Genomic DNA, 12,383 nt, shown 5'->3' with positions numbered 1-12,383 from the left:
TCATGATGAATTTTTGATCCAGACTATCCTGAGTAGCATTTTCCCCAGGGCATCTTTTATCTCCTTATTTCTCAGGCTATAAATCATCGGATTCAACAGTGGTGGCACCACAGAGTAAAACACAGCAGCCAGCAGGTCCTGATACAGTGAGGACATTGACTTTGGTCTCATGTAGGTGAACATTGTGGTGCTCATAAATAACGAAAATACAATCAGGTGGGGCAGGCAGGTGGAGAAGGCTTTGTATTTGCCCTGTGCGGAAGGGATTCTTAGAATCATGGAGAAGATCTGAATATAGGATACAAATATTGAAACAACAAAAAGGAAACCAAAAAATAAAACACAGACAATAACCAAAATTTCATTAGCTGATGTATCGTAGCAAGAGATCTTTAGTAGCTGTGGGATATCGCAGAAGAACTGTCCAATAACATCAGAGCGGCAGAAAGATAACCTAAATGTGTTACTCGTGTGCATCACTGAATAGAGGACAGCACTGATCCAGCACCCAGATGCCATCTGGGCACACATTGTCTTGTTCATGATCACCCTGTAATGTAGGGGACGACAGATAGCAACATAGCGGTCATACGCCATGACCACGAGAAGAATCATTTCTGCAAAAGCTAAGGTGAGAACCAAAAAGACTTGGGCAACACAACCAGAGAAAGAGATCAATCTGGTGTTGGTTAAGGAATTGGCCATGGATTTAGGGACTGTGACAGAGATGTAGCAGATATCTAGGAAGGACAAGTTTCCAAGGAAGAAGTACATGGGGGTGTGAAGTTGGTGGTTGAAGACTACAGCCATGATGATGACCAGATTCCCCACCAGGGCTGCCAGGTAAATGACTAGAAATACCACAAAATGTAGAATCTGCAGCTCCCGGACATCAGAAAATCCCAGGAGAAGAAACTCGGTCAGGGTGGTTTGGTTGGACATTTCTTGCCTGGGACACACTCTGTAGAGAAATGGACATGGAAAGAAAGAAAGAAGACGTTAAACAGTTTATACGTATTGTGTAGCAGAAAAGATACAGGGGACTGAAGAACTACAAATGGACTCTCCATTTTTTTTTTACTTTGCTACATGGATGTACATTTCTTATTATGGTTAAGAGGAGGTTTTATTTTGAAAGATAACAATTTAGAAAATTTATCTTTTTATTCAACAGACTGACTAGCTGTATATATTCCAAATTATATCTGCTGACTCTACTGACCAAAATGAGTTATATTATTTCTTTTCCTGTGAAACCCATAGAAGCAACACAGCTATAGAAGATTAGCATGTATGATCTTCTGGTTGATTTATCTGCTTCAGCAAGAGCATTCTTAGCTAAGTTTCAAATACAGGCACAGTTTTGCCCTCACTTACACCTGAGGTATCACACTCTTAAATCCCACACCTACTGACATCTGTGCAATCCAGCTGCCTTTAAATTCCTCCCTCAGTGACACACATGCTAAATACTTATTTTACAGTCTACCTCATACAACTCCATTGTCTTTATTTTCTGCCCTCAGTGACATCTGTGCAACTGAAGTTGAGATTTTCAAAGTGGCCAAAGCGGTTTAGAAGTCCATTCTGCTATAATTAATAATTGATCATCCAAATCCATTTGGTGACTTTGAAAATCTCAGTCTATATTTTTGCAGATGAAGATATGCCTCAATGAAGAATATCTGTGTATCTCTATAGGCGTTGTATCCCACATGGAAGACTTAGTACTTTGTCTCTTTATGATCTTAATTAAAGATTAGGAGAAGTAAAGGATGGAAAAATCTACTAGATCATCTAACCCATCTTCCTGAGTTCTACCACTAGGCCTTTTTCTTGTATCATATCCAGTGTTGTTTGTGAAATATGAAGCAATAGGATTTCCAATATTTGTTCCATGCATTTTAACTGTTTATAGCTTCAGGCCAATTCCTCTGGTACCACCCAATGCAGCAAAATCAATAGTTCTCTTAGCAACTCAATGTCAGAAATATTTTGGAAACATGGACTGAGTTGAGAGATAAGCATTAAAAATTAATTTGAAGACTGTATTTGTTGATTTAGGAAGAAAATTTAGAAGACTGAAGTATGTAGTAAATAGTGACATATTTTCAGAATGTGAACACCAAATAGGAAGATGAACTATTTAACACAAAGAAAAGAGGGACAAGTAAAACTGATGGGATAGAATTAAGATAGGGAAATTTAGCTGGAATGTCAGAAAAAATTCCTGATATTGAGGCCCATGAGCCTCTAAATTAGACTTAGAGCATCGTTGGCACATTCAAAACCAGAATAGACAAAATCAATGGTAAATATCCTATATGTCTGCATGTTTCCATATGCAAAGTAGGAAATATGTGATGCAGATATTGAATTGTATTGTATATCTGAGCATTGCTGTAGATCAAATATATAATAAAATATTGATGTTGAGAGAGTGAATTGATATGTCTTTTTCTTCCTAGCTAAAGTTGCTCTTAAAAGGTGTACATTAAATTTGAATGGTTCAATACTGGTCAGACTGTTAAAGTAAGAGTACATGTGCATAAATTGATTTAAATACTAATTTCCTGTGGTCTTAATGCTTCACATTATTTTAATAGTAATGCCACAATTTATGCATTTTGTTTAAGGGGTACATTAGTTACTTCAGATAATTAACCCTAATTTAACCAACACAAAACTTAAAAGCGAGGAAATGTCTGTTCTGTATCATCCTGGAGAAAAATCATGGAAGTATTCACTGTGAATGGGACACCATGTCCTATCCCAACATACATGTACAGATAGAGAGAGAAAAAGAGAGAGAGCGAGAGATGCACCTTCCACTTCAGAGAATTGTAATTATAGTTATAATGCTGTAGATCAAACATACAATAAAAATAGTGATTTTAAAGGAATGCATTCCGTTTAAGAAAGTGATTTTCTTTTAGCAGTAAAAACAGGAAATAGTTTACATTTTCTCTGGAATTTGTCTTGTTAATTTTCCTCACTGAAATTAAATACATTTCCAACAATTTAATAAAGCCAAGATTAAAGGAGTGCAGGACACTTACCGTGCTGATGTATGCGGGTTTCTTCCAATGTACAGTGTCTTTCCTCCTCCAACCTCAAGTCAATAAAAAAAAAAATCTGTCATTACACCTCTACTATCAGTAAAAGATTCCTGGTGCTGGGGAAGGAGATTTATCCAGGTCTATTCTCCCAGGGACTATGGGACATGCTCTCCAGAGCCCTTCATAGAGCAGGGCCCCAAGCAGAGGCCCCTGGGCAAAATCTAACTTCTCCATCCCATGTGTTATTGCAGTTAATTAAAATAAAGTGAGAGCAAAGACAGAGACCAAGGTCTAGAGCAGTGGTTCCCTAACTTTAACAACATGTGAACCCATTTCACTAAAATGTCAAGTCTCGCGAATCCCCTCCCAAAAATGAACAGGAGTACTTGTGGCACCTTAGAGACTAACAAATTTATTAGAGCATAAGCTTTCGTGGACTGCAGCCCACTTCTTCGGATGCATACCGAAGAACGGATGCATATTTTCCTGGGCTGTAGTCCACGAAAGCTTATGCTCTAATAAATTTGTTAGTCTCTAAGATGCCACAAGTACTCCTGTTTTTTTTGCGGATACAGACTAACACGGCTGCTACTCTGAATCCTAAAAATGAATATTTCCAGGGATTTTTTCCTTTACCTGAGTATAAATTATAAGAGCAGTGATCTTGGAAATATAAAATTTGTTTTTATTACATGCTTATTACACACTCTTTATTATTAATTATTATTTATCATTACAGTATTTTTATTACATTATGAAAGTGGCAACACTCTTCCAAGATCTCACTTTCATAGCTTGTATCACTTTGAATAAGTCTGTTATAAGACAAGGCTCCTATGTTTCATCAAGGAGTTTCATCAAGGAGTATCAGATGTGAAACAGCATGAAGATATTTAAAAAGCCAACTCAAAGAGTTCCTCCTACACAAGCATTCAGGTCTTGAGCATTCCAGGCAAACAACGCATGTTACAACAAAGCTTAAACTTGTTCTTCATAATAATTTTAAAAACAATACTAGCTGCCTATTTAATTTTAAAACCAGCAAAAAATATCCACCATCCTTTCCATTTCTTATAAGGAGTCTTGAAGTTTAAATCTCCTCAGTGTGATAGAGATGCTTGCTTTGATCTGCTTAGCTCTTGGAAGTCCAGGGGCTTCGGGCTGCTGGTCCCTAGGGACAGCTCTGTCCGCCATTAGGGAATTTTTTCCTGAGAATCCCCTGTGACATTTTGCGAACCCCCAGGGGTTCCCGAACCCCAGTTTGGGAACCACTGGTTTAGAGGACTGAACTCAGGGCTTGGACCCAAAGCATCCTGAGTTATAATCCCAGTCATGGATACAATAAATATGTGTTTGTTATCTACCGACAGAAATGTTCCAACTTTCTACTCACACAAAACTGAACACCCTTGCCCGTCCCTCCTCCAAGGCCCTGCCTCTCTTCTGAGGCCCCGCCCCCCACTCACTCCATCCCTCCTCCCTCTGTTGCTCGCTCTCCCCACCCTCACCCGCTCACTCATTTTCACCAGGCTGAGGCAGTGGATTGGGATGCAGGAGGGGGTGAGAGCTCCAGCTAGGGGTGCAGGCTTTGAGGTGGGGCCCAGAATGATGGGTTTGTGCTGAAGGAGGGGGCTATGGGATGGGGGGTGGAGCAGAGGTGCTCGTAGTATGGGAGTCGGCTCTGTCTGAGGCAGGAGGTTGTGGTGTAGAAGGAGGTGTGGGCTCAGAGCCGGGGGTGTCGGTTCTGGGGTGGGGCCAGAAATGAGAGGTTCAGGCTGTGGAAGGGAGCTCCAGGATGGGACAGGGAGTTGGGGTGTGTGTGGGGGGGGTGAGGGCTCTGGCTGGGTGTGCGGGCTCTGATGTGGGGCTGGGGATGAGGGATTTGGCGTGCTGGAGGGGGTTACAGCCCTCTGGCTCCAACATGGAGGTGCGGCCAGGTGGCTATGCACACTGCCCTGTCTGCAGGCACCGCCCTGCAGCTCCCACTGGAGCTGTTTCTCAAAGACCAAGACCAAGTTGACGCCTGGCCAGTTGTCCTCAAAGCTGATGAGCCATCACCTATTAAGTGGCCATTCTTTGGCAAGAAACAGGGGTTGGCACAAACAGATCTGCATCGAAGCTTGGTCTATGGGACAAACTTATGTCTGTATAACTACATCGCTCAGGGTTGTGGATTTCTTTTGTTGACATAGCTTCCACCTCTCGGGGAGGTGGAGTACCTGTGCTAATGGGAGAAGCTCTCCTGTTGGCGTAGGTAGCATCTTCGCTAAGTGCAACACTGATGCTGCTGCACTGATGCAGCTATGCTGCTGCAGTGCTGTAAGTGTACATCCTTTGCAAACAACTTTGCAAGCCTCCCCCCACACTAGACTGCAGATGTTGTATATTCCCTTACTGGGACAACAGACCTTTGTTATCTGAACTGTCCGGGAGAGGGCTGGACAGTGCAGTACAGAATACACAGTTTTGGTGGGTGGGAAATCCAGGACTGGGAGCATATTGGGGTCACCGATCATGTGGTAACTAAGACTGGCAGAAGTCAGATTGGGCTGGCAGACTGCAGCTATACACAGACCTGCCGGGTGTGACTTGCACGCAGGTGGCTCTTTTGTGAGCGGCCCAGGTGGGAGCTACATCAGCAAGGCATTGTAAGGCACCCAAGGTTGCAGGGCATAGGTGTCCCAGGCCCTCACTGGGCTGGATTACACCCCAAAATGTCATCGCCCCCATGGGCCTCTGGAGAAAAATGTAATTGATTCTGCTGTGTGCTGTGGAATCATAGCTGAAATAATATGCTGCAGAATGTAAAAATAGAAAACTGATTAATATTGCTCCAGCGTAGAATGAACTCACTGATTTGTCCGCAGCTTGACCTATTTTTTTAGGGCACTGGGACTCTTACCAGGATCTCTGTATCTGCACTAAATCCACTATCCCCTTCTCTCTACCCCATTCCATTCTGCAGTGCATTTCAGCCACTCCCTAGAGGGTGCCCTGCTGCTCGTAGATGAGGGAATCCATTCTCCAAGTCACATTCAAGGACTTGCCCATCTTGGTGTAAATTATTGTAAATAACAGACAACTTGGGGTGGCATGTCCTCTTGCCCAAAAAGAACTTAATACAGACCACCCAAAATGAGTTGAAGAAGCCAGGGTTTTTTATTAGCACATTGGCCTAAACTTTCATAAGTGACTGGAGGTTTTGGGTGCCCAAATTGAGACGCCTTAAAGGGTCTTGATTCATAGAAAGTGCTGAGGACCTGTCCTGAAAATCAGGCTCATTTCAAGGTGTTCCATTATTTGGCCAACTTGAGGGACCCCAAATCACTAATCACTAATCACTTTGAAAAACTTATGCTAGACCCCATTTTCCTGTGTTCATATTAGTAAGGATGCAGCTTCTTCACACTGCCATGTCTGTTGGGTCAGAGCAGAGCACCCTAGTGAAAGACCCCCTGAGATGCAATGACTTGGTTCATTCATCAGCAGATGGGCAAGCCTGAGCCTGTGTGTCATGAGTTCTGGGTTCAATTACTGCTTCTCCTGCAGACTCCCTGGATGAGCTCAGGACCTTTGCTTCTCCTCTCAGAGTGCTTCATTCTGTGCACTATCATGTTACAAGCAATACTGGGGGGGGAGAAATCTTTCCTTTTCATACTGTTGCTCACTGAGCATTGTAATCACTCACCGTCCCCCCGCCCTCCTCCTCCCTTTGAAGTGAAGGGTTCTTAGGCAATTTATCATCTTTCATGAACTGAAATTGTTCCCCAGAGCCTTTATTTTAAGTCTTGTGCCAGTTTCATGGTGGAGTTTCATGGAGTCTCCACTCTTAGACCAGGACCTAATTGCATTACGCCACATACCAACTGCTTTGCACCCTGCAGGTCCAATGGGGTTTCAGGCACCTGCATTGCCTCCCTCCAGGGACATATGTTCAATGAAATTGTCCAGCAGATGCCTTTGAAAACTCAAACTATTTTTAAACCAACAAACAGCCTACATATACACAACCAAATATCATGCTTCAGGACGTCAGCTGGTTGTCTGAAGGGGGTCAGGAAGGTTTCTTTCTTTCCCCAATGCACAACTGATCAGATGGATTCTGGGGGATTTTCACCTTCTCTGAAACATGAGATATTGGTCACACTTGGAGATGGTAATCCAGATGGTCTGGACCAGTGATCACAGGTGGTACACATACTTTCTCAGGTGCATGGCTAGTGTCTCCTTCACCTGCTTGGATCAAACATCACCAGATTTGGAGCAGGGAAGGAATTGCACCCCACCCCAGTCACCCAGGGGGTGGGGTTCACCTCTCTTTGCAGCACGGGGTCTGGGCCACCTGCTGGAGTCATATAGGCATATCCCACCTATTCTATTTCCTGCCAATGAAGGGGCCTATAGCACTGGTGCACCTTGATTTCTCCTATGCTGCCTGTGTCCACAACAGCATAGTTCCTGAGAAATGAAATGCTTGAGTCTAACCCAACTTATTGGTCTCAACATAGTTCAGCTCACCAGTTAACCGTTCTGTTCATTCCCTCTGGGGCACCTGGTATTGGCCACTTTCAGAAGACAGGATACTGGGTTAGATGGACTTTTGGTCTGACCCAGTATGGCCATTCTGATGTGAAATGTAATGGCCTGTGATATACAAGAGGCCAGAATAGAGGATCTGATGGTCCTTTCTGCTCTTAATCTCTATGAAAGTATGGGTATGTCTTCACTACCAATGTTAAAGCGCTGCCGTGTTTTTTCAGCACTGTAAAGTGGCAGTGTAGACAAGGCCTATATTTAGATTCATCTAAACACTTTACTACAAGCTGAGTTTGATGATCTTACCCTGTAACTGAAGAGGGAAGACATGAACCAACTCATGCTTTTAGGAAGCCAAGATGCTCCTGGAATCAGGCATGGCCTCCGTTTCTCTTGGTGACTCTCCTTCTTCCAGGGAAAACTGGTTTTTTTTTGAAAGCCCGTACCCCTCCATGGTGTCTGGGGTCCAGTTACCATATTGAAGAGTGACTCTGAGACAGGACCCAGGTGTGAAATATTCAGGCTCAGTCTGGTTTTTCCCCAGTTGGTTGGAGCATCTGGCCAAGCTATCTGTGAGAATGCCCCAGGTTGCAAGCTCCATTCTTTGGGTGATTGGACTTACACACCCTTAATGGCTTGCAGTCACAGGTCTTGCGGCTGTATGTATTCTGTGGGTAAGGGTGTTGGAGCTGTTTGATCCCCTTTGTTTGACTAACACACACCGCACATAAAATCCCATTTTCAGATACAGATGAATAATTGTGTAGTTCAACCACAATACTGGGTAGATGTAGGCATTGCTGGTGAAATATCTGTCCTGTTTCATGCAAGAGGGCAGACCATATAACCATAATTCTCCTTTATGATCTTAAAATTAAATATTTTGACACTTCGTCTTAAAATGACACTTGAAATGGCAATTCAAAACTGAACAAATTGGTTCAAATCAATATTCTGAAACAACTAAATATTTCAGTCCAACACATCACTTCAGAACAATATCAGTATCCTCACTCTTTCGGTGTTTGCATTTCAGGGAATGTAGACCTAGCCTCTTGGTGGCAGAGAAATTGAGGGGGGGATGAAATGTTTGATTGTTTCAGAGGGAAAAAAAGGCAATTGTGAAATCCTCAATGTGATGATCCAGTCTGTGGTTTCATCCACTGGGGGTTGGCCAGTCAGATGATTCTTTTTCCTTATTTGTAGTGTTTTAAGTGTTTGGTCCCAGGCTGTTAGAGAGACAAGGTATACAATGAAAGGTATTCACTCACCCACCTTGTCTCTTCCCTCTCTGCCCCGCTTGGACAGTCAGTGGGGATGTAGTGGTAGTGGGAGAGCCTGGGTCCTGAACTGAATAGGGACACTGGTTTTATGGCTCATTACAACAATTTGTAACACAACCCTTAATTGCCCACCTTATGCATAACAATCTAACCCACAATTTTCCTTTTCATTTCAAGTTGACTTCTCCAACAAGCATTATCCAGTGTTGCCAGATCTCATGGTTTTGTCTTATCTCATGATCATTGGTGTTTTCCTTAAAGCCCCATTCTCCTGGAGTCAAGTGGATCTGCGATGATTTCAGCCTTCATTCTTAAAGAAAAAAGTATGTGTGGCTGTGGGGGACAGCTTCAACCCGTGAGCCCAATGCATTCTAAAGACTCAAAAAGCAGACAGCAAATAAAAACACAAACTCTATTTTTATATAATCTCATTATTTTAATGCTGATATGGTTTTTGGGGAGCCTGACTCACAATTTTTGAACATTTGGGGTTGGCAATACTGATTACCACATATGCTTAACAATTGGTCCCAGGTTGTATTTAGCTCAGACACTCTACTTTCCTGCCCCAGATCTGAAGAAGAGCTCTGTGAAGCTTGAAAGTTTGTACCTTCCACCTACCCTGTATCTCTCATATTCTTGGCCCAACGCAACTACAACACTGTGAACAATCAGTGAGACTGGAATTTCTCCTGGAAAGTTTTAATTGAGATGAAATCACATTTTCTGAACTTTGTGTCAGGAAATTTTTGATCAGCTGTAATTTTAGGGGTTTCTATCATATTCAGGATAGAATTGGTAGTTGTTTATAACCTTCAGAGGGGTTGTATCTGCAGACCTGGAGATTATTATTCCTCACAATAATCTTCGAAGAACTCAGGATGGACTTTTTTCCCCAAGTATCTCAGGTTATAGTTATACTCTTGTGTTAAAATGCATGGAAGCAAATTTGAATCTGGATCTACAGACTCAGCTTTACAGGGGTCACACTAAGGTGCTAACAAAAGCTGTGTTGACATACAGACTTGGATTGTGGCTGGAGCTAGGGCTGTAAAGCCCACTCTGTCTGTCCCTGAACCATAGCATGAGTCTGTAGACCTTTGAAGCTGCTGTGGTTTGTAAAACTCTGTAGATGTCACCTCTAAGGTTTTTGGAGCATAAGTCAACCTGCAGCCCCTACTCATTTTCTACTCACCTGAAACATGCATTATCTTCTATGGGAGTTTCGCCTGGGGAGTAATGCATAGCTGCACCCTGGTACACAGATAATGGACTGACAGTTGCGGTTAATGAAGCTGATAAAGGAACTTGAATGGCCATCTGATGCCTCGGCTTTTCAAAGAGACCTATGAGAGCTGAGTCCTCAGCTCCTATTATCTTCACTGGGAACTTACCCTCCAACTAACTCCCTGTAGGAATCTTTGAAAATTCTATCCTAGAGCAATGAACTTTCCCCTCTATTCTTCTTTTTCTCCCCTTCTCTCCTCCTCCTCCTCACCATTTCCACAGTGAAATTAAATTCAAAGTACTGTTTCCCTTTCTTCTGACACCAGTGTCTAATACTACCATTTCCCATCCACCCCGCTGCTGCCAAGTGGTTGTAGGTGCCTGGAGCTTTACAAATTGGTTTCCAGTGGGGGAGAAACTAGTGATATATTCTCAGTGTGATTTACTTTTACACATATGCTCAAGTCCTGAAATAAGAGGGCCAACGAGCATGCAGGGGAATCTCCTTTTCCAGGAATCTCATCCCAACTCAAATGCCCATTTCCCAGGGAGAAAATTTGTCTCAAGCACTGACAATCAGAACCCAAGGCAAGACAGCAAACACTCCTGCAGCATTTTCCCCTAAAACAAATGGCATGCAAAGCTGAGTGGGATGAATAATTCACTCCCTTTACTCTCTGCCAAACTTTAGACTGTTTCTTCTTCCCAGGGTCACAGCCACTTCTGAGGATGTAGTAAAATAAGGGCAACAACTCTAGTGAAGTGGGGATGTTGATGTATGACAATCTATCTGACAAACAACTAAATTAAAACTTTTTCTTGCTCTCTTTTTAATTTGTTTTTGTTTGTTTTGTTTTTTTGAAAGGTGCTGGGTTGACAGCCCTGGAGAATGAACATGCTCTCAGTATCCACGCATCAGATGTAACACAGACCATGGCAACTCCACCAGATGACCCTGCCTAAGACCACCAAACTCCCTTATGGAGACATCACTTCCAGTGCTGAAAGAGAGATATAGTCTCTTCCAGGGCAGTCTGTCCTGCACTGTGTGGTGTTTGAGTTTCTAGAAAAATGACTGGTAAAGGCCAGCCAGTATGGCTGATTGGCCATCATTTTCATTTCTATGAGAATACCTCCTGAGTTCATATCAGGGCTGAGACATCAGACCCATTGAACTGCTCTCAGATGGAAATTACTTAGGGCCATATTTTTAAGTCTTTAGGTGCCTAGTGGGATTTCCAAAAATATCTAAGCATCTAACTGCAATTTAAATCAATGGGAATTAGGCATCTAAATGCTCTTAAATGTCCCACTCGGTTCCTAAATACCGGCAACTATCTGGCCTTTAGTGCTTAGTTATCCCATGGTAACAGACTGGAGCCACTTGGGTTACTCCATACAAGCTATATTTTTCTTTATCCTTTCTTAGAGAGACAAGGTGGGTGAGGCAATATCATTTATTGGACCTACTTCTACTGGTGAAAGACTAGCTTTTGAGTTTACACAGAGCTCTTCTTCCTGTTAATCCTGATCCTGCTCACTGCACTGTGAAATATGAAAAATTAATCCTATCCTCCTAGGAAAGATGGCACCCAAAGAAACACTAGGAGTCCTGAAATCTCCTCATGGAGACAATTAGAGTCAATAGATGTTGCGGGAACTAGGGTAGGTTTGGACAGAAAAGACCCATATTTTGAATTCCAAGAAGAAATTGAATTCCAAGTTAAAGACCTCACGGGGGGGGGGGGGTTAAGGTCAGAACTAGCCCAGGCAGTCCAGGAATTTGGCAGTATTTTCTATAAAGACAACCTCAGTTGTGGACTCACTATGCTCCACATTGTAGATATCCTCTGTCTTCCCATGACATCATACAAGAGATTATAGAGTCTCTCTCTGAATCATTATCTGGGAATGTAATTCTACTTGTAACTCTTCCATGTGGCCTCTCCCAAAGTCTACAGGCAATTGCCATCTCACTGTTGGTTATTCTTACACTGTTCACTAAATCTCTTTTTTCTGAACCTGTGGCTCCTCAAACTAAGATGGGCTTAGTTCCCAAGAATCAGAGGGGTAGCCGTGTTAGTCTGAATCTGTAAAAAGCAACAGAGGGTCCTGTGGCACCTTTAAGACTAACAGAAGTATTGGGAGCATAAGCTTTCGTCAATAAGAACCTCACTTCTTCTTCTTGCATCTGAAGAAGTGAGGTTCTTACCCATGAAAGCTTATGCTCCCAATACTTCTGTTAGTCTTAAAGGTGCCACAGGACCCTCTGTTGCTT

At 42.8% G+C, this 12,383-nt stretch overlaps 1 protein-coding gene across 1 annotated transcript; it reads right to left on the bottom strand.

The window, feature by feature from the left end:
* On the bottom strand, positions 1-942 carry LOC128846773 (olfactory receptor 14C36-like). Its single transcript, XM_054046016.1, has one exon. The coding sequence runs from the start codon at positions 940-942 to the stop codon at positions 1-3; it is 942 nt and encodes a 313-aa protein (XP_053901991.1).
* Between the last annotated feature and the right edge of the window lie 11,441 nt (positions 943-12,383).

This window comes from Malaclemys terrapin, chromosome 12 (genome assembly GCF_027887155.1).
Source record: "Malaclemys terrapin pileata isolate rMalTer1 chromosome 12, rMalTer1.hap1, whole genome shotgun sequence".
Lineage (NCBI taxonomy): Eukaryota > Metazoa > Chordata > Testudines > Emydidae > Malaclemys > Malaclemys terrapin.
Note: the sequence above shows the minus strand (reverse complement) of the source record. Positions and strands in the feature narration are given on the sequence as shown.